Here is a 23,818-nt window from a genome sequence, read left to right as displayed (position 1 = left end):
GATTATGTTATTTATCCACTTTTGCCAAAAGCAGGGGTCAACAAAGGTTAGGAATGGTGCCACAAAGATTCAACCACTATGGGAAAACGAAGGTGGTGGCATGGCGCGGTGAACACAAAATTGGATGGTGTATCCATTTAGATGGACTGGGGAATGCTGTGGTAGAACTGAAAGTAGCTTGTCCAATACCAACAGTTTCTAACTTCCTGTTCTACCACTGCATTCTCCAACAGATGATAGGAGAAAAGGTCAAATTATAAAAACTTGGTATACGACAAAAGAAAACAAGAGGTAAATAAAAAATAATTTGGGGAACAAAGATACATTTTAAGGTTTATGGCAAGTATAAGATTATAGTGTCTAGTTTATAAAGCACATTAGGCACAGACACATAATAAATCTAACTAAATCTGTTTCTGATTCGTAAAAATTACTCGTGGGAAGTTTTTTCTTTTTTAAGTAAGAAATATAACTTATTCCTCAACACAGCTATGGCCTGAAAATATCTTCTAAGATGGCATGACCCATGTCCCAAGGAAATCTTCACTGTAGAAGGGGGAAGAACGCATGAGCTGGTACCTCTTTGGCGACGGTGTGCCAATGAAGGTGGGTTTCACACACATCCATCCTCTCCTGATGTAGGAATTTGCACTTGTCGGGAACAAGGAGGGCGTCACTTACAAACTCGCCAACTGCAAGAAAGGGAAAATGCTTCACGTCATTCCATCTGCGTCACAGGGCTCTTGTCCCCGGGTCCTTATCAAGGAAAGATGGGCTAAAAGACTTCAGAAGGTATACAGCTTTTTGAATGACCAAGTAATCAATCCAAGAAAGGCTGGTACCATTCGAATGTTGGGTCCTATGTCCTGAGCTCGGTTCCTTGCCACATCAACCTTGATGGTTAAATACTTCGCCCATGTGTTAAGTGAAATCTATTTGATTACTATGAAGCTCTGACTGCAAAGTTAATCATACAGAGAGCTGCCATTCAACTGCAACAAGGGGAAAAAATGCAGAATAACACGAGGCAATCATTTGAGCGGAAACAATATAAGTAACTGGCCATCCCTCCTTCTTGGACATTTCATCTGTTTGTAAGCTAACAGAAAATGTAGCATTTTTCTACTTGCTAAACAAACAAAATCTATGTATGTACAAACGGTTACATATGTGACACACACACGCGTTTAATTCAATTAAATTATGAACACCGCTCCTTAGATTTTTGTTGTAGTTTTAAAGAAAATGTATATCATGCAAATTCCTTCTAGCATAACTGGTACTGCAGACAGAAAGATATTACATAAAGTCCTACAAGAACGCTTACATTCTTATGAGGATAAAAGTTTGGATAATTACAGAATGTAAGCTATGAGCTTAATTTTTATTTGTTTTGTTCACTACAGTTACCCTAGCTTTTAGCATAGATTCTGCACATAGGAGGCAACAGATGTCCTGATGAATGAAGACATTCAATGCTGTTATAGAGGGGCGCCTGGGTGGCTCAGTCGGTTAAGTGTCTGTCTTCCGCTCAGGTCATGGTCCCAGGGTCCTGGGATCGAGCCCCCCGTCAGGCTCCCCGCTCCGCGGGAAGTCTGCTTCTCCCTCTCCCTCTGCCCCTCCGCCCACTTGAGCTCTTTCACTCACGCACTCTCTCTCAAATGAGTAAAATCTTAAAAAATAAAATAAATGCTGTAATAGTGATGAAGACGGTGCTGAGGCTACAAAGTGAACATATCCACTTAGGTACGCCGGGAAAGAACTCAAAGTAGAAACAACAACACAAATGAATCTACAGGGATGAGGAGGGGTAGGCCGTGTAGAAAATGAATGGAAGCTCCAAGATGTAAGGACAGCATCTGTCTTAACATCCCACTCCTGATCCCTGGCCCAGTTCTGGCAAACGTGACCATCCTGGATAGACGGATGGATGAATGGCAAAAGGCAGTTCAAAATGAGGGCACATCCTGTGTAAAAGAGAGGAAAAAGAAAGGGCGAGGCATATTTGTAGAGGAGGCGAAAGTCCAACGTGGCTGGAACACCAGGTAAGTGCAGAAGTAAATGAGACTGGAGGAAATGCTGGACTCCTAACTGTAGGATCCAAAGTTCTAGATACCACTTTGGAGGCAACATAAGCCAAAAGATACTTGAAACAGGAATGACATGCTCAAGTTTGTTTTTCAAATAAACTCTAATCAAGTTTGCTTGGGAGACCGCTGAGTAGGGCGCTGCCGTCCTTCAGGCAAGACAGGCAAGAACAGATTTAAACCAACGACCCCAAATAAGGAGGGAATACAAGCTCTCCACACTCCAGCAAGGAACGATTTTTTTTTTTCTTTCACAGCAGGTTAACACCACATTTTCTGAAAAGGAGCATAAAGAGTGATGAAGACCTTGAGAGGGGGAAGGAAAAAACCCTTTTCTATTCCCGTTACAGAAAAGGGTTCTTTTAAACTTCGTGTCCATATAAGGGCGTTTAAACTTGAGTCTGTTTCTAGCTCAAACACGCAAGATGCCTCATGATATTTAAGGACTTATTTTAATAAATAGTATTTAGATAAAAACCTAAGCGAATCACAGGGGATGAAGAGCCCTTCATCTTGTCATTCCTTAAATCTTTAAGACAAGGTGTGATGCCCGCAGCATGGGACTGTGAGTCACAGAGAATGCAGGAATTATGAGATGTGAGGCCCTCAGAAGGCTGCTTGTGGGAAAGGAACCCACGAGTCCTAGAAGCCTACGGCATGGCAGTGGCACCTCAAGGGCAACACTGCACCTCAGCTCCACAACAGCTGTGTGACCGACCTCTTACAGTATCAACCTCACTTCCCAGCGGAGGAATGCCTGCCAAGAAACGTGTCTACGGCCACCTGCCCTCAGCAGATAATAACCTCGCCCCAGAGATGAACATTAAGATACACAGTTTAGGGAAAGAAAGAATAATGCAAGTGACGTCACATTTCCCCCCCTTTTACTTTGACACAGAATACTAGCAAACAAACCACAACCACCAAACTAAATCCCACATGAGATGGAGAATGGAAAATAAAAGTAATCTTATCCAAAGCCTATACACCTTCCCCAGCGGGACTCTTCATGGTTTCTCAGGACAGGCAATCAACTGCAGCTGGTTGCTGGAGTGGTGGGGGGTGGGAGGGACGGGGTGGCTGGGTGATGGACACTGGGGAGGGTATGTGCTATGGTGAGCGCGTGAATTGTGTAAGACTCATGAATCACAGATCTGTACCCCTGAAACAAACAAATTGTTAAAAAAAAAAAGATAGCAGGAAGGGAAAAATGAAGGAGGGGAATCGGTGGGGGAGACGAACCATGAGAGACTATGGACTCTGAGAAACAAACCTAGGGTTCTAGGGGGAGGGGGTGGGGGGATGGGTTAGCCTGGTGATGGTTATTAAAGAGGGCATGTACTGCATGGAGCACTGGGTGTTATACGCAAACAATGAATCATGGAACACTACATCAAAAACTAATGATGTAATGTATGGTGATTAACATAATAAAATAAAATTTTAAAAAAACAGAAAAACAAACAAACGAACAAAAAGAATACTTGATACCTCAGTGTCCTGATTTTCCAGGCCACACAAGAGGCCGGAAGTGATCAGAAGCTTGAAAATGGCTGCTTCATTTATGGGCTCTGGTCAGTCAAATCATAATGCCGTACTTACAAATGTCTGACACACTAAGTGATTTTTTTTAAGTTTACAATTATTGGAAAGATTAAATGGCTGGCCCAAGGCTATTAAATCAGTTCATGAGACCATCAGGAGCAGGTATCAGAGACTCTCAACCTTGACCTTGCAGCATAAACTGGCTAACAGCTGACAAACAACAGTGACGGGAACTGGGGAGGGCACGTTCTGCACGGAGCACTGGGTGTTATACGCAAACAATCAATCATGGGACACTACATGAAAAACTAATGATGTAATGTATAGTGATTAGCATAATAAAATAAAATTAAAAAAAAATCTGATACACCAGGTGACATATGGGAACTCTCTGTACTCTCTCCACTCAGTGTTGCTGTGAATCTAAAATTGCTTTAGAAAATAGTTTTTTAATTAAAAACAAAAAACCTAACAGTATGTACTTGGAGTTTCCTTATAAAACTATGTATGCTTTTATTTTTAAAATAAACCTTCTGGTTTCTTTGGTCTGATCCTTCAGGTAAAACACACACACACACTCACACATGCGCAATTTTTAACAGAATTCAGGTGAAAGAGATCAAAATGAATTAGGTACCATAATGAGAAATCCTGTTCCTGTTTATGCTGACCTCTGGGACATTTGGCACCTTTAATCCTAGTGGATAAATTCATCAATATATACTGTGCAAGTTTATCGATAAGCATACCACCTGGTCTCTTATTTAAAAAAAAATCACAATTTGTATCTCACACACACACACACACACACACACACACTCCAACTGAAAGGGGATTTTCAAAGCTAATGAACAAGATCTCGGTTTGGCCAAAAAATCTTGGCAAGATGAATAATGCTGTCCAGTTCAATTGGGACTCTGCAGGCCTTAATCCACTGGCTCTTTGGTGGTCTTTGAGAGGATTATGTAGCTCAAATTACCTCATTTTGCAGATAGGAGGCAAAGAACCCAGGTCAAGTGGCTTGCCCATAGAGCCAACTGGCGGTGGACATGGTCTAAAAATTTGGGTTCTCCATCCAAGAGTGGTAACTCAACTCACTGTCATTTAAACTCTGGTGGAAATTAGTTATTTGCCAAATTCCCTTTGGCTTTTACCAAAGGAGATTCACTGTTAGACTACAAAATGCTTAAACGTTATCATGTATCATGCAGTCTATCTGACAATAACACTAGGTTTAAATTACCTAGCAAGCCATATAAAATAGCTGGGAATGCACTGTATGGCATAGAACAGGACGCACTTAAGAGACCTGATGGGGTGCTTTCTCTCACATGCCAAGTGTGGTCCGGAGGCCGAGGCTGGTGCAGGTTTTCAATACCACCCTCACGGTCCAGGCTATCCCAATCTTTCTGTACTGCTGTCCTTAGCATGGCTTTTGTTTTCATGTTCCGTGGTCGAAAATGGTCACAGTTGCATGCAGGAAACAGGAGGAACAGGCCAAAGCATGATGGTTTTCTGTCTGGGGTTTTTTTTTTTTTTTTGCCCTCACATAACTTTGCTGTTTCCCACGCATGGACTCCCTCCCTGTTTTCTACATCTCTATGCCATGATTATGTCATCTGGCCGCAGTCAGCTGCAAGGGAATCTGTGAGAGTATTTTCAGCTGAGCACATTGTCACTGTGAACAAAAAAAAAATCTGGGCGTCTTTTACAAAGGAAGAAGTGGAAATAAATATCAAGTAGGCAAGTAGCAGAGTCTCCAATATCATGGAATTAAAATACAGGAATGTAGTTTTCCATTTCTTTACACTGCCTTTTCAAAAGACAGATAATTCCAGGAAGAAGACAGAAGTGAATATGAAGTGCTACAACTAAAACCACCAAATCTCTGAATTCATGGCCCAGGGAGAAATTCGGGGGGGGGGGGGGTGTGCAGGTTGTCAGAGCAAAGAGCAAAATCGTGCACAGCTGAGACTGCTCAAGTGTTCAGAGTCAGAGTGGGATTGCACAGATTGATTACAAGATTCCAGAGCCATACATAAGAACTTCAAGGTACAGAGATCTTAGAATTTAAAAAAACAATGTTTCTATGAACTCGTGAAGACTGAAGTGGTGTTGGCCAGAATCATGGGGAACAAATGGTGGGAATGTCTGAGGTCTAGGGCCTTCTGCCCAAGGGGTGTCCTTCCTTCTTGATCCCTCAAGAGGTAAAGAGGATTCAGGAAAAGGGGATGAGAAGGGGGGTCGGGGTAAGAATGTGCCGGCAATGTTATCACTGAGTAATGGCAAAGCACGTTTCCTTCCTCGTGCTATACACTCCACCAGGAGGGATGAGACTTGGCCCGGATCTGGCTCTTGAGGTAAGATGTGGACAGTTACAGCAATTCTGGACTCTGTGCCTAGCACTCACTTAGCTGCTTCGGGGACATCATCTCACACCGGACTCGGAACCATGCACTGAGGTGGTTGCAATGATCTCACTGCCTAAGGGCAGAAGGTGAGCCTGATGAGTTATAGAATCAGCCCAGGTCACATACGGAGTAAATGGTGGAGCTGGGAAAAAGATGAGTTAACAGCCAGATAGCACTCCACTCAGTGCCTGCAACAAAGGTGCTCAAGTATTTACTTTTATTATTATTATTATTATTATTATTTCCTCCCAGTATCCATTCATCAACCACTACTGTTTCTCATATTAATACCGATTACGGTCAGTAAGAACAGAAACAACTACTCTTCATTGTTCACTGATCACCTATTATGCTCCTTCTGAAGGCAGTGAGGTTTTAGTCTCAGGACATTATCACCGTCCAGTTAAGAGTTCTACAGTCCATGGGCGCCTGGGTGGCTCAGTTGGTTAAGCAACTGCCTTCGGCTCAGGTCATGATCCTGGAGTCCCGGGATCAAGTCCCGCATTGGGCTCCCTGCTCGGCAGGGAGTCTGCTTCTCCCTCTCCCACTCCCCGTTTGTGTTCCCTCTCTCGCTGTGTCTTTCTCTGTCAAATAAATAAATAAAATCTTAAAAAAAAAAAAAAAAAAAAGAGTTCTACAGTCCTACGTTTGAGCATTGCTTATGATGTAATGGATAATGGTCATGGCCAATCCTGGTCAACACAGTGGGGTGGAGTCCCTATGAGCACAGAATCCGTGTGACCAATCTTTTCACCTTCTGTGCTGGGCTCTGCTCCTGGCTATAACGGGCGGGGTTTCCTGGGATCCCCCCTGGCAATCAGTACTTCATCCACTAACTCTTCATTGCATACTTTCTATTTTTAGTTAATGCTGAGATACAGTAGTGAACAAAACAGATGGAACTAAATGAAATTCTAGAGGGAAAAGATAAAAAAAATTAAAACAAATGGTAATAAACACTATGTAGATAAAGCAGAGAAAGGGACAGGGATGGGGAAGGGGAGTGTCATGCAGAGGAAGTGAAATTTTAAATAGAGTAGTCAGGGAAATCCTCACTGAAAATATGGCATTTGAGAAAAGGCCTAAGGAAGTGAGGGAACAAATCATCAAGATATCAGTGGGAAGAACATTCCTGGCAGAGGAAGGAACAGTGCAAAGGTCCTGAGGCAGGAGCGTGCCTCATGAGTTCACAGAATAGCCAGGAGACCAGTGTTGTCAGAGAGGAATAACAGGGAGGAGGTCAATCGGTGAGTGAGAGCGGACTGTATGGAGCATTAAGCATTGTCCACACTCTGGCCGAAACCCTGAGTAACACAGGAGGACTCTGGAGTGGTTTTCTAAGGGAGTTATTCTTGTTCTACAGGTCAAGATTGGAAGTAAAAAGGCCTGGTAGGGAGGTGCTGCAGTAAACCAGGTGGGAGCAACAGAAATGGTGAGCAACAGTAAGATTCTAGATGTAGTCTGACTGTAGAATCTAAAGGATCAAGTAAGGGCATAAGAGAAAGAGAGTCAGGATCTAACTTGTTTCTATTCCAGTAGCTAGAGGATACTTTATACAGAAGATGATGGAAAACAGGTTGGACAAGACCCTTCCATTTGTCCCTCATGGACGTGCAGACAGGTGAACACCCTCAGTTTATGTGCTTGTTACCCTACACTCCTACATACATGCATATCAAAATAAGAACCGTAGGTAAGTGTTTAGTCAGGCAATTTTTTTATTTTACCATTTCAGGGTCTTACTCCATGGACACTTTTTCTTGAATTTGGTTCTTCACGTACCATTATTTTCTAACTTTCACATGTTATCAAACAAACAGAAGTTTTTTCTGGGAGGCATTTGTGCTCATGACATGGGAAGAATACTTACAGGGTAGCCAAAATATTTCTCAGCAAACCTCCCCGTGGGGTAAAACGGTGGTAAGTTTTGCTTCAGAGTGGGGAGTCACTGGGTTCTCCAAGAGAACAAAAGGATGAATTCCATACCGCTTTAAGAACTGACGGCTGGCTACCACCACCAATTCATTATAACTATTACCAGATAGCAGCGGGGACACACAGCCTTCTTCACCGCAGAACTATTTGCCAGAGGGCAGACACTAAAAGGATCACGCTAAGGTAAAGTCAGAAAAAAAAAAGAAAAAGTGAAAACCAGAAGTTTCACTTAAATTGTCTCTCTGATATATTCAAGTGAAGGGAGCACAGCCTTATATACATATGTAAATGCTGGGGTGGGTCCAAGACAGAAATAGTGTTTGACCAAGGCTCTGAATAACACTGGTCTCAAATAATGAAAACAGTTGCTCGCTCTGTCAGCTGAGAGGGCCCAGGGGCTAAGGCGACTGTCTGGTAGCAATGAGCCCACCAAGCTTCCGAGATCAGACGACATCAGGCGTGTTTCGGGGTAGTATGGTGCTAGACTCACATCTTGGTTTCTAATACCATTCTCCAATAAGAGGCAACCAGGGCTCCTTGGAGAAATGGCTGATTCTAGGATTGGTGCAGGACAGACACAAGATGAGTCTGGAGCATCTTGTTCAGAAAGAAAAAAAAAAAAAAAAGAGGCTATGTCCAATAAGCACAGGAGCCAACTAAAAAAGCTCCCAATGGCTGACACAGAAATAATATGAGCCATAAAATATACAAAGTAGTACTGGATTATAACTCAATGTATTCGTAAGTCGAAATGACTGAATAAATAAATAAACGGGTGGAAAGAGACTAATCTGTGAAGAATTCCAAATAATCTACATAGATACTCTGCCCTCAAAGAGGTGAAGCATAAATCTCCACTCCTTAATTGTAGGCTCTGCGGGTGACTTCCTTCCTGAGTATAGCGCACAATGTGGGAACAGGGAGTAACTTTACATTGGAGAAACCTGACAAACACTACTCCAGCCATCATGGTTGATATCAACAGTGACATTCCAAGTTGGTATTATGTGCACTTAATATGGGATGAAAAGGGCACTTTACTCCTGTGGTCTTCTTTCCAAAAAACCCATAACCCCAGTCTAACCATGAGAAAATTCCAACACAGGAGCATCCAGCAAAATACCTGAGTGATACTCCTGGAAACTGCCAAGGTCATTAACAACAAGGAAAGTATGAGAAGTCGTCACAGCCAAGAGGAGGCTAAGGAGATCTGACAACCAAATGGAATGGGTTTCCTGAATGGGATTTGAAAATTAAGAAAATCTGAACAACGTATGGACTTTAGTAATGACAATGTCTCACAACTGGTTCACTCATTGTAACAAACGTACCGTATTAATGGAAGATGTTGATAAGAAGGGAAACGGGCTGACGGGGTATTTGGCTATCCTCTCAATTTTTCTGTAAGTCTAAAACTTAAAGTTTTCTTAAAAACTTTTTTGGAAGTCTCCATTTAAGATTTCATACCTATTTGCCTCTGCATCAACATTCTGGCCTTCAAAAGTGTGTCTGTGAGAATACTCTAGCTGAAAAGAAACTGGGGTTAGAAAATCTTGCTAAGCATGGGCTTCTCTTCGATGGCATTTATAATGACTAGAGAGAGCTTGGCTTTCGATTTTCTAGGCAAATCTCTCCCTGAATCATTTGTGTGATGCACAGTACTTAAATTCTATTTCAGAATAATCCCACATATCAGTAAGAAAGGAGATGCTTTGCTTTCCAAGTTTAACCTTGTCTTGGAAATGTAAACATAACATCATAGAATTCAATTACCCTTTACAAATGAGCAATTTCAGGCTTGAAGACTGATTCCTGTGTAGTTCAAAACAGAGTCAGGCTGGACTCCAGGCATAGCTGAACTGTAATGCTCACTACACCCCAGTAAAGTATTACAACATTCCACAAATTCTGCATCACAGCTTCCTGGCCAACCGACCCTAGATTAGCTAGGCTACATGGGCAGCTTTTCCTGTTGCCTCTCTCTTACTGTATTACTCATATTCTTGGTTTTATCAGTAACGGGGCTTCTTTGTTACTTACACTTGTAATCATTCCAACATCAGTTAAAAGATGGAATTATGAGAATGATGGTTGTTAAATCTTTCCAGATCAGGGGTGTGCAAACTCTGGTGTGCTGGATTTTAATACAGACTCATCCTCCCTCTCACCCCAGCACCAGGATCCCAGCGCCTCTCACTCTGACACCTGATCTTGGCTGTGTGGGACGTGCCTGAAAAACAGACCTCCCCAGAGGGATTCTGATTCAGGTGGCTCATCGATCAAAAGCTTCAGCACAGACACGGATCGCCTGGGGATGTTGTTAAAACACAGTTTCTGATTGGACAAGTCCAAGGGGGGACCTAGTCGGCCTGCCTAACAAGCTCCCAAGTGAGTTGATTCAGCTGTTTGTTCAGGTAGCAAGGGTCTACTTAAGGCAATCCATTATAACTAATCTTAAGGTTTTTTTTTTTTTTTTTTTTTTAAGTTACAGGTTATTAGGAAACACTTTTTAGAATGGCTTGTCTTTTCTTTTTCTTTTTAAGTAGGCTCCACACCCAATGTGGGGCCCAAACTCACAACCCTGAGACCAAGAGTCACACACTCCACTGATTGAGCCAACCAGGCACCCCTGGCTTGTCTTCTCCTTTTTCTTTTCACTGTGTTAGAAGACACATAACATAAAACTTACCAGTTTAGCCATTCTTAAGTGTATAGTTCAGCAGTGTTAAGTACATTCAAGTATTGTATAACCAATCTCTTTTCATCTTACAAAACTGACATTAAACGATTCCCCTTTTCCTCTGCCCCCAGTCCCCACTCCACTGTCTTTACGAACGTGACGAATCTAGGTACTTCATATGACTGGAATCATAAAATATTTGTCTTTTTGGTGTCCTTTTAAAAACATATAATCAAATCCTTCCTGCCTTCCTTCTGTAAGCCTGGGTCTTGTCCCATAGATTTCTCATTCTGGCACAATTTTAAGAGTGGAGTGCCTTTTCACAAGCCCTGAGAGCCAACTTGCTCCTGTTTTGTCTTTTGTTTCTTTATAAGAGAATAGGGTAGAAAGAATTCTGTATTTAAAGGCAGAAGGGGAGAAAATGACGCAGCAACTCAGGAGGATTTAGTGATTTCCCTGTATGAAAAGGTGAGGCTAACGATATCTCCGGGCCACAGAAGCTCAAATAGGATGCGGGACAAGGATAAACATTAAAACCTAAAACGATTTGGTTTAATTTTAAGAGATCGTCTCTGCTACCACTCAGGACTGCGGAATACCACTGTGCACCCAGTTCCTCGCAAGGCTGCAAAAGAACAAGCCACAGTCCCGCACAAACCAGTACAGAGCAGCACTGTCCAAAATTGATGCAAGCCATGATGGCAGTTTTAAATTTCTAGCAGCCACATTAGGAAGGTCGATTTTAGTAACGGGCTTTATTTAACGCAGTATATCCTAAACTTTGCCATTTCAACGTGCAATCAATGTAAAAAAATTATTACTAAGACAGTCTACATTCTCCCCGCCACTCCCCAGACTCTTCAATAACTGGTGTCTCTTTTCCACTTCTGGCACATGTCAGTTTGGACTAGCCACGTTCCAAATGTTCAGCAGCCACATGGGGCTAGCGGCCCACCATTGGGCATCACTAGCTTAGGGTCAAATTTCAGAGATCAGGAGTATCTTTCGAGGAGTGATGCGTTGAATGTGGGCAGGTTGAGGTCATGGGGTAAAATCTGAATCCAGAGACACAGGCCTCAACGGAGAAATCAATCTTACGTTTGAATACACTGAAGAGACTGTATTCACAGTTCTTATATGCTATCAGAATGCCACACATTTTAATCACTGATGGGAGTAGCACTAAAATTCAATTTGTTACCACCATGAAGCCTATTTACCAGCAAACAGCCCTTTTCCCTCATTTCTCTTTTTGCAGTTCTCATACTTTTAATTTTTATTTATAGAGTGTGTGATGAATTTGGAGGTGGAAATAAGGCAGATTTCCTTTACACCCAAACCCACTCATCTCTAGCCTCGCTCAGTGATGGATATTGAGAGTTGAACTGAAAAGCAGATAGTGTGGGGCGCCTGGGTGGCTCAGTTGGTTAAGTGTCTGCCTTCAGCTCAGGTCATGATCTCAGGGTCCTGGGATGGAGCCCCGCATCATCGGGCTCCCTGCTCAGCGGGGAGCCTGCTTCTCCCTCTGCCCCTCCCCGCCACTTGCGCGCACTCACACGCTCTCTCTCTCAAGTGAATAGATAAAATCTTTTAAAAAATGAGAAGCAGATAGTGTGGGGATAGCCTCCTAGATTATTTATTTTGTCTCTTGAAAACACAAGTATCCTCACTGGCTGCCTTCTCCTAATAGTTTCTTTCTACCTTATTAAAATATTCATAGCCTGATAGATTTTAAAGATGCAATTAATTAGGGTTATATATGGGGCTTTTAAAAAGCCACATAATTGCTAACAAAATACCAATCAGGCTGATGCGCTGTGAGGCCAGAGAACCATCAGTTACTATCCAAACCTTAAATTATACAGAGAGGTAAAAATACACAGCCTGTTTTTTCCACATACCATACTCAGAAACCCACGTGTGAGGTAGGCTATCATCACAACAGGAAGAGGCATTTTCACCGATAAACTTCTCAACAGAGCTGGGGACTGTCACTTCCAAGCCCCTGACTATACCTTCCAACACATTACCATCGGCCTTACTGGAACAATCCTCCTCAGGTCTTCTTTCGAGGTTTATAGCAACAAGCACATTCAACTGCTCTCAAGTTCGCTGTCCGTTTTCCCTACCACAGCATTTTGCTCCTTAAATTCAGTCCTCTCTAGCTTTCCAACTATGGAGACAACATCTGTTCTTCCACACACTGTCTTAGGCTACTTGTTCTTTCCCTTTCACTGATTCATCTTTTAATAATTCTGATTTTAAAGTTAAGACATTGCCCTCTACCTTCTACTCCTACCTTCTCACTCAGATATAGTCGGCCCTTGAACAGCATGGGTTTGAACTGAGTGGGTCCACTTGCACGCAGAGTTTTTTCAACAAATACAGTACAGTACTGTAAATGTACTTTGTCTTCCTTATGATCTTAATAACATTTTCTTCTCTCTAGCTTACTTTATTGTAAGAATACAGTATGAATAATACACATAACATATGAAGTTAACAAACAGTTATCAGTAAGGTTGCTGGTCAAGAGTAGACAATGAATAGTTAAGTTTTGGGGGAGTCAGAAGTTATATGTGAATTTTTGACTATGCAGGGGCTCAGCACCCCTAATCCCCATGTCGTTCAAGAGTCAACTCACCCATGTCTAGGAATTCAACAACTTCCTCCACTCTTTCAGTGATGACCTTTCAGTTGATATTTCCAGTCCCTAGCTGGACACTACTTAAGAAGGTATTGCTTTTAACATATGTACACCTGACCATGAAACTTTAGAACTGTACCCAAAGAATAAGCGATTCCTCATTGGGTCAAACATCTATCTTATGTGGAAGCAAGATAAGGGAAGAAAAACAACAGTCAACAATTTGGGGGAACCAAACATGGTGGGGACTGCTAAACAAATTGACTTGGTTACAAAACCCAGGTCCCCTTTCTCACTTAACTAATGCCTCTACTTTCTCAATTAATATTTGCCACTATTTCATATCCTAAGCCCCATGGGTGGTACCTCAACTACTCTCCAACTATCCATATTCCTGAAGCGGGACCTCAGATCATGTCACACGAAGAAATGTTCTGAAATGCTTAACTCTGGTAAACCGTTTCGTGAGCAGAAACTTACCTTCTAGCTCTCCCCACTCCTTTCCACCTGCTCCCACGACTCATGACCCTGCGTCCCTGGACTCTTCATCACTCATTAAGGTCAGCAGAGGATGTTTCCCTGCCTTCCCTCCATTTCCCTGCCAGTTTGGCCTGGGACACATAGCACGTACGTTCATCACCAGTGCTTATAACCAGCTAGCTACCTCCCCGTGCTCATGATGCCCAAACTAGATAGTTCCCAAACTAGTTGTTCCAGCTTCTCTCTCTTGTATGCCTGAGATTCCTAATACCCAAATGCCACACTGTGCTCCCAGAGAGCTTATTAAGTGTCCCTTCTGGATTCTCTTGACTCGAAATGTCCAGCTTTAGTTGACAATGGAGTTGTCTCCTAACGATCAGAGGAATAAATACTGATTTATTTTTCAGGGGTTTTTCCAACTCAAAACTTCTCAGGAAAGGAAAAAAATATATCCTAAAAGATGCAAAGCTTAGGGCAAAAGGAACTAGATAAAGAGAGAATTCAACAGGAAAAACAAAAAGACGTTACAGCATTTAACAAAAGAGCTTGCTATGCTATGGTATTTGGAATTAGCACAACCTTCTACTGGTACCAGAACATTGCTAAGTCCTCAAAGCTTTGTTAAAACATAGAAAAAAGGATTAGAGTTCTGTCACTGTACTTGCAACACTCTGTAGGGAAGAAGGACATAATATCTAACAGAATAAATATAATAAGGATACATGATTCATTAAGATCTTCAATAAAAATATGTTTTAGAGATTTACCCAGTTCCATGGAGACATGTTTCAAAAATCGTGATTTTTTTTTTTTTCAATGGGGATGGGGCCCAGCTAAATTAGAATTCTCCCTGTCTTATCACTCCTCTGTGGACTTAGAAATTGCCACTCTGATTTGTAAACAAGGCTTAGTTTCATTATTGTAAATCAATCTGCCGGGGCTTACCACTCCTGAGAGAACTGAAATAATTGAATTTCTGGACTTCTAAGGAAGAGGGTTTGGGACAGGAAATTAACACATTAAGGCTTCCAAGGGGTGTATCACACACTGTTTAGCAGAAAACTCCCCCTGGAAAATTCAGATCCCATGTCTCTAATCCAGTATCTCATGGCTTCTAAGACTGGCCAACTAAGCTATCTGTCTACACCTGCTAATACTCACAAGTAAAAGCTAAGAAATTCCTGTGAATCTCTGTGATAATGGAACATAAAGCCCACATTATAACAAATAATGGACCCGATTTAAAAAAAAAAAAGGCAATACTTAAAAAACCCTAGAAAAATCTAAGGTCAGTTAAAGGATACGCAAAATCTGAGCCTACTAATCAGAGCCTTCCACAGTAACGTATCACGTCTGTATTGACAAAACTCCTTATGTCGTGTGCGAGAATGAGAACAAGGCTATTCTTAAACCTAGTAATTTTCTTTTATCACTACAACTTCAATCACGGATGTAAATGAAAATTTCTGCTCACTTTGCTACTTTTCTGCTTGAATGAATTTTATAACGAAAACGTCTGTTCTCTTCCGACAGAACACAACTGTCATTCAAACTTTACACACCAGGCAAAGAGCGAATGCATTTTTCCGATGCCAAATCATTTAGCTGTGTGCACAGTGAAAGATGCTGCAGTTTAAAATTCTCTCAAGCAAAAGCAAAAGCATCAGATAGGTGCATTCAGGCTCTAAACATTCTCAGACTCCTTCTTCCCGACTCAACACAGCCGGCCCCGCCCTCCTTTCCTGGCCCTTGTCAACCAGAAAGCGTGGAACTGTGCCTAAGCCCATTCCATGACCCAAATGGTCTTCCAGGTCAATAATCCAAAGTCACATGAAAACTCCATCTTCAGTAGACCTCTCCAGGGAGCAAATATTTTGAAGAGCAAGCATTCCAGGCACGCAGCAGCTCAGCCTTTAAATCAAACTAAATCTTAACCAGTTTTTCAAAGGGAGGCCCTGTTGTACATAGAAGGCACATAAAAGTGTTGGAGGAAGGCAGATCTCTCATTTAGTTTTCACATTTATAAATGAGGAATTTGTGTATGATTAAGGCTTATCATTATAGGGGGTAATTCTAGGGTATTTCTCATTCCAAATAATACAGTTTCTGTCTTTCGCTTAAGATTATAAACATGGCTAAAATGTAGATTAGAGGAAAAATCATACTTAGGGTCTCAGTTGTTTTAACCCGGAAATGTTGTGGTTTTAGAAAAAAGCTGAGGGCAGACTTTTGATTTTTGGTAAGAATACTGGTTATCACAATCTTCTAAGAAAAGCAGAAATGATTTGCCATTTTCTGGGCAAACGCAGACTTTCTAGTAATGTATAAGGCTAAAAGGGCACAGGATCTCCAATACCTGAGTTTAAAGTGATCCATTTCATGGTTTAATGCACTGTTTATTCAAAGGCATGTCTGCCTTTCTCCCAGTCAAAAGAAACAAAAGGTCAGTTCCCTCTCTTGGCTTGACACCCCTCCTACTCATGCCATTCATTATACGGTAATTCCAGATGTTTCATTTTTGGTTGATGTTCAAACTGTCTGGATAGCTGGCTATTTACATAAAGATCTATCTATCTATCTATCTATCTATCTATCTATCTATCTATCTATCTATCTATATTTCAAGACTATAGATCAGAGGCTACCTTTTTGGAAAAACAGAGCTAATGGCATGAAAAGCCAACTATCACAACCAAGTAAGTATAAAAGACATCTTTTTTTTTTTTTTTAAGATTTTATTTATTTATTTGAGATAGAGAGAGTGAGAGAGAGTGCACGAGAGGGGGTAGGGTTAGAGGGAGAAGCAGACTCCCCGCCGAGCAGGGAGCCCGATGCGGGACTCGATCCCGGGACTCCAGGATCATGACCTGAGCCGAAGGCAGTCGCTTAACCAACTGAGCCACCCAGGCGCCCAAAAAGACATCTTTGATAACAGCTCTCATGTACAAATGAACGTGCATTAACTGCAACAAAAAATAACATTTTTACTCATTTAGACAGCTGTTTAATTGATATTCCTACATTAGGACAGTTTTCCATGTTTTGCTTTCAGAAGCAATTAATTTTCTTCTTTCCAGTTACACTTTTAGCACAAATGTAAGATATCCTCACAGTGGAAGATGCTAATTCCAACACTGAGATCACAGCTATATGTATCTATTTAGCTATATATATAGCAAGAAACTTATTTAAAGTGTAATTAAGAGACAATTTTGCTTACACGTCTATCTTCATTTCTTTTTTTTTTTTTTTGAGGTTCAGCCTGTCATCCGTTTCTTGACTTCTATAATTATATCCTCCATTTCTTTAAAAAAAAAATGTGGAAGTGAATACATAAACAGTCCCTAGGGATATAAGCTTGATTCATTGTATTCTTGCTATTAGTTGTCACTGACTGTGTTAAAGCAGAACAACCAAACAACCCTTGATTCTGGTGTATTGATAATTACAGCCAAATACAGGGTGTATTTCTGCATCAATATCAGAGTTTCTACATTAAACCCATTCAAATCCAATTAATTCTTCTGCTTGAAATCCAGGGTCCAGGAGACTTTTTAAAGAATCTGAAAACAATCCAATCCTTTGCCTTAAACAGATCTGTATCCCAAATGGTACAATAAACTAACAGAGAAAAATGGAATAGGCATAGTCCATGCTCATATACTCTTCATTTAATCTGAAAAACCCAAATTTATCCTTGATTGATTACTGATAGGAAACTCACATACACTACAGATGAAATGTCCATTTGAGCTAAGAGCTAAAGGACAAGGCTAATTATCAATACTCTGGGAGTCACACGGAGTCTGATGACCAGTAAATACTTGGGAGGCCTGGCCTGGATTAACAGCTCAAGAATCATCAAGCCAGCCCTTCAGGAGCCACTGTACTGATGAGATTCCCTGGTAAGTCATGTGTATTGCAAGAGAATGAACAATCCAGGAGGACTCCTATAAAACGCCAGCCAATATGGAGGATTTTTCGAGTGGGCTACAGAAAAAGGAGCCAGAGAAGGAGAATGAGAGTCAGCTGAGAGAACAACAGAAGCACCAGTGTAATAATGGTGTGGGAAGAAGACAACCGACCAACAGGGTTAGACACCACCGTGAGGCTAGAGATGACAGAGAAGTGTCTGCTGGATTTGATGAGAAAGCCAGCAGAGAGCCCATTCCATGGAGTTGAAGGGAGGGATGCCTGATAACAGCTGGCTGGGAAGGAAGCGAGAGTTAGGAAGGCAAAACAGAAATGGCTGACTATCCTGTCAAGTCGAGAAGCGCAGCTGTGAGTGGGTAGAGCGACGGTGGAAGTTAAAGATGTGGGGTCATCAAGGGTCAACCAACTGGGTGGCTCAGTCAGTTAAGCGTCTGACTCTTGGTTTCGGCTCAGGGCAGGGTCCTGGGATGGAGCCCCACATCGAAATCCGTGCTCAGCAGGGAGTCTGCTTAAGATTCTCTCTCTCTCTCTCTCTCCCTCTGCCCCTCCCCCCACCCATTCTCTCTCTAAGACAAATAAATAAAATCTTAAAAAAAAAAAAGATGTGGGGTCAAGTAACTAATGTGAGGGCCCAGGGGTCTCCAATGAATAGGGAAATATGAGGAGGTTAAAAATTACTGACATATGAAGTAAAATGAAGGGTCTTTTCCCAAAGGTACTTACAAAGTCAAAGACTGTAGACAACACAGTTAAAAAAAAAAAAAAAAAATCTACTGAAGGAGTGCCTGGGTGGCTCAGTTGTTAAGCATCTGCCTTCGGCTCAGGTCGTGATCCCAGGGTCCTAGGACTGAGCCCCACATCGGGCTCCCTGCTCAGCGGGAAGCCTGCTTCTCCCTCTCACTCTTCCACTCCCCCTGCTTGTGTTCCCTCTCTTGCTGTCTCTGTCAAATAAATAAATAAAATCTTAAAAAAAAAAAATCTACTGAAGAACATATGTGCACTGGTTCCCATGAATTTAGACTCAATTGAGAATTCTAAGAACTTAAAATGAGAACAAAGGTGGAAAAAGAGAAATTATTTAAATGGCATAACTTCTTGGCACACTGAACATGAGTCCCCAGTGTATTAAATACACTTAGAGAATACAGAACATCATCACCCCTGACAGACAATTCTAAGTTCTCAGTAAAACAAGAAGAGGGAGCCACATGACCCACTCATAGGAATCTAGGAATTCTGAGCTGATAAGGACACCACACAATAAAGAAGGGGGATCTTCAGTGACAGCCAAACCTTTGGGATATAAACACACACAAGGGCGTACACCATATTCTTAGCAAACTAGTTAATACTAAAGGGTATGGTTTAGGGGAATGTCAGCTAGGAGACACAGTCTTGAAAATGCATGTACCTAATCAATAAACCAATAGGATGACCCCAAATTTTAATGTCACATAAAGATTTACTTACATCTACACATCAAGCGCCTACTAAACACCATATGCATCTCATCACTTACTAAAGGCATTTAAATAGGATAGTAATTAATGGTTAGTATTCAAAAATATGACCCTAACTCTTCAGATACAACATGAGAATCTGAAAGAACTTTCCGAACTCCATCACCATTATAAATGATATTTAAAAGTGGGTTTCTGCTAAAACAATCCTTTATTATTAGAATTAAAAGCCAAGGATAATGGAACTATCATGAACTAATCTAAATGGTATGTTTTTTCTCTGAACACAGATGCCTCTGGCATATGCTGGCTTTAAACCAGACACGTGGAGAACAGGTTAGACCCCCATCTCCTAGAGATAAGCATTTAATGTACTTTTATCTGGATCCCAGAAAAACTTGGTTTCTTCCTAATCAGAGATTCCTGTGTTGACTTTTTGGTTGTTAAATAAAACCTGCCTTTCCTCTGTTGATCAATACTGGGTAAAGTAAAGTAACTGACATTTACTGTAACCTCAGAGATTCTTTTAGGCATGTGAAATTGATGCTTTATGCCCTTTCCTTTCCTTTCCTTGCCTAGTGTTTGGGCTACTCCTTCTTTTACTTTTCCTTCCTTTTCTCCGTATTCACATTAAATCCTCCATTCAAATCATTCCATAGGCAGCTACTAAGTACCTACTCTGTGGCACGACACCCTCAAAGCCCTGGGGATATTTCAGTGAATGAAGCAGAAGTCCCAACTGCTGCAGAGTTTACATTTCAGGCAAAAAACCAATTTTTTCCAAATTTATGGTCACTAAGGGAAAACATTCTTAGTCTTCAGCTTCATGTACCATTTATCCCCAGTAAAGCTCTACAATTATTCTTTGTCCCATCAGGCCGTCAAATCCACTGGTTGTAATACTTTCTCCCAACCTATTATCCTCCTATGGGTTTGCCAGTAAAATCTGAAAGATAATGAGGAGCTATATTGCCAGGTTACTACAGTTTATGGAAATATTACTCCAGAGTAGAAGCGGGTTTTTTTTTCCCCTACTCCAACTGTATCACCTTTTAAAAGAACTGATAGAATAGAAGGATTTATCCTGATGCACAGAATGTACACTGTAACAAGCACTAAAAAAATGGGTATAGCTCGCAGGTGATTTTAGCATATTAATGACATGCGCAAGATCAATAAAACCACACTGAATGTGAGATAGGTTTCTGGACACCACATAAAATAGCCAAAAAAATTTCATGTCCTCCCAAATAAAAAAGGTGATTTCTGTACTATTCCAAACTTCAATAATTGACCCTCTTAGTTCTGTTCTAATTTTCCAACATTATGCACCAATACTACCAACACAACTACTGTCCTTGAGACCTTCCCATGCATGTTTGCTAATTCATGTCTCTTCACTGTCTCTACATACGCCTTAGGAAGGATATAATGCCTCCCTCTGGAGATGCTTCTCTCATACGCTCCAGCTCACACTACCATCATCTGCCTAACTCCTGTTTTTACACCAATCCCTCATCCTACTTATACAGAAAATTCATACTGTCTGGTCATGAAGTGGCAGGTTAATTAAGGCTGGGACTTTAAACAGATTTGTGGTAAGGGGAAAACTTCCAGAGAAGAGGAGGTTACTTTTGATCATGCTGAGTTTGGTTCCTCAACATGATCAAACACCTATCACTAAATTAGAAAAGATCAGCTGATTTCCAGATCGAAAAGGATCACAAATACAAACCTCTACAACAAACAACATCGTGACAGTCTGCCCTACATTCTGCAAAACAGGTATAAAGGTAATTTTATATCTATACAGTCATAAATTAAACCCAAGGAAAAGCAAACATCTCGTGAAGTCGATACATACCACACAAGAAGCTCAGCTATTAAATCAGAGTTTAGCTTTATCCACCTCAAAGTTTAGGCAGCTAAATAAGGACATTCCTCTAACGGTAATGTGACTTGCAACTTTCAGTTTTAAAAGAAATTTCCTACATCAGAAAAACTGCCTGGGAGCCTTAAACTCACCTTCTTCCTGCCACAGACCTACTTGATAAATTTCTCCACAGCAGGAAGAGGTAATAAAAACCATTGACTGCCATCTCATTTAGGGGTCACTTCTGCTACCTACTCTTCCTCCCCCCTCCCCATTTCTCAATTCTGTTCTTAAATAGCGGTTTTTCTTGATTTTTTCCACCGTAGGTCGGTCTTCTTGCCATGACAGTGAAATTTCACACCTGAGCCCACCCCCTGGGCAATGATGATGTATTCTTTCTTTTTATGTTACAACTTTGTCACTTTTCACCTTTTGCGTTTTCTTTTTCTGGAGTTAACACTTGCCTCCATTTTAAAATTTGCTTTATTTTCTGTGCATCCTTCAGGCGTGCCCCTCTTCCAAAGTCTCCAACAGTACTCTGCCACCACTCTAAGCATAGGCAAGCCCATCCGGTAATGCATCAGTGCCATTTTTATTCCTGGAGAACTCCTCCCCCAGGGACCCTCCCATTCTCCTCCACTGTGGACTGGATGCTCTCCCAGGGCCGAGCAGCCATTGCCATGGGACCTCCCTTCACCATCAGGTTTCAAAGCTAAAGCCTGAGGCTCACAGGCAGGAAAGACAGGGGTGGGTACGGGAGGAACGAGCAAAGAAAGACTCCTGGGACATATCTCCAGTATGAGCTAAAATTTATCATGCGATGTGGAGAAGAGGGAACGTTTAATGAAGCCATTCAGATTAAGAGAACTTACCCTTAGACTCTATAGTAAAACAAGTATTGAGGGTTTTCTGGGTCAAGTACTAAAATCTAAGTATCTCATAGGATCCTCTGATACTGAAACTGAAGTACATCTTAAGCCAGGCTTTAGATTCACTGTCATCTTTATGTCACTTCCTACATTCATGATGTTTTTTTGTGTCACTGTTAAAAACGAGCACACTTTTTCTCCTCAATGCTTTTCAGTTAATCCTTTCATTGTGTACAAACATCAAATTACTTTTAAAAAATGCACTGAAATACTTGAGAGAAATCATTTTCCTTAATTTTACTTCCGTATTCTTGACATATTAACTCTTCCCTTCACAATAGTTACTACTTTAATGGGTACTATTTAGAGATATTACAAAAATAAGCGGTACCTAATGCACAGCATTAAAACTGAAAAACCTGAAGTCCACAAAAAAGAATTTTTTAGTTCTTTTCCTAGGGAAGAAATATATCAGAAATTTCCTATCATTGGGGCGCTTGGGTGGCTCAGTTGATTGAGCAACTGACTCTTGATTTCCCTTCAGGTCATGATCTCAGGGTCCTGGGATCAAGCCCTGCATTGGGCTCTGTGTTCTGCTTGGGGATTCTCTCTCTTCCTCTCCCTCTGCACCTGCCCCCCCACTCTCGTGCTCGCTCTCTAAAATAAATAAATCAATCTGTTTAAAAAACATTTCCTCTTATTTGTGATGGTATTAAGTCTGTGTCTAATATGGTTTACATATTATTTACTTCACTTTTTAATTGTAGTCCACTAATTAAAATATAATGAAAACTGGGGTTTCATGGTGAGGGTCTCAGTTAATTCAGTGAATTCCATTTTTTATGTTGGGTTTAACCACTTTCCTGCCCCAAGGACCGTAATCAGAGCTGTCTGCACCACTCTAAATTTTTCCCTTATATTTTATATTTGCCTTCTTTTGCAATTATTCGCATGGCACAGAACACGGAGCCCTAAGTCCCCAAAAATCTTGCACGAGTTTTGTTGTACACAAATTGTATTTTTTACTATAGCATTTTGGGAAGTTATTTACTGCCTAGAACAGTAAGCAAAATCAAGACAGGATGATCTTAAGTGTGTTATTTATCTTGGGAAATACAATGATGAGAACTGAGTTCTAAAGACAAAAATGGAAGTCCGTTTCCTTTCTCTGCTGGAGGAAGTGACGCTGTAGGAGGTGACCCAAGCCACTCCACCTGAGAAAGGTGTTCACAAGTTACCAGAGTGGAAAGAGAACTTCTGGATGAAAGTCAATCTCTTTCTTGTTTCCTCACCATAATCACTTACATTTAATCATAATCATTTACATCAGGAAGACAAAAATTCCACGACAAAAGGTACAGCTTGAGGTTAGTTGGAAACATTATGGTTCTTCATATTAAGTTTATGTTAAAACAACAAACTGATGATTTCCAAGACTGATTTACATAGATGTAACTAGGAAGCAGCTGTTTTCTGGTTGGCACAGAAAAGTAAATGCTTCAGACCCTCAGATCTGGTAGGACAGTAGCAATTCCAAATATTCGGAGAGAGAAACTAAAAAACTCAAAATAACATATCCATTATATTCAGCTGAAGTATTATTAAATCTATAGAGGCATTTTTTGTCTTTTTAACCAACTGAGCCACCCAGGTGCCCCATTTTTGTCTTTTTAAAATAAAGTAGGGGACAATGTGAGTATGTGAAATTTAAGTTACATGACTTTTTTTTACTTCTTGGATGCCAGTGTCTATCTCCATATATGAAAAATAATTAAAAAGCAGTATCAAAAAGAAATTAAACACAGATTATGCTTTTCATGAGGTTAGCTGTTCATTATAAAAGCTGACAGTAAATATAGGGGCTGTAACTCACTCATATGGACAAACCATAATAATCT

At 41.0% G+C, this 23,818-nt stretch overlaps 1 protein-coding gene across 8 annotated transcripts in view; it reads right to left on the bottom strand.

Annotated features, from left to right (window-relative positions):
* The window catches only part of APP (amyloid beta precursor protein), a 258,489-nt gene that overhangs the window by 150,258 nt on the left and 84,413 nt on the right, over positions 1-23,818 (bottom strand). For all 8 annotated transcript variants that reach the window (XM_064579840.1, XM_064579848.1, XM_045902608.3 and 5 more), the window contains exon 4: positions 580-692. In XM_064579840.1, the coding sequence (XP_064435910.1) occupies positions 580-692 (113 nt within the window). The remainder of the gene's footprint in view (positions 1-579; positions 693-23,818) is intronic.

The sequence above is a fragment of the Mirounga angustirostris genome, unplaced genomic scaffold, assembly GCF_029215605.1.
Source record: "Mirounga angustirostris isolate CCGP_5_RB_7025 unplaced genomic scaffold, mMirAng1.0.hap1 SCAF_1, whole genome shotgun sequence".
In the NCBI taxonomy this organism is placed as follows: Eukaryota; Metazoa; Chordata; class Mammalia; order Carnivora; family Phocidae; genus Mirounga; species Mirounga angustirostris.
The sequence above is the reverse complement of the archived record's forward strand: the minus strand, read 5'-3'. Positions and strand labels throughout refer to the sequence as shown.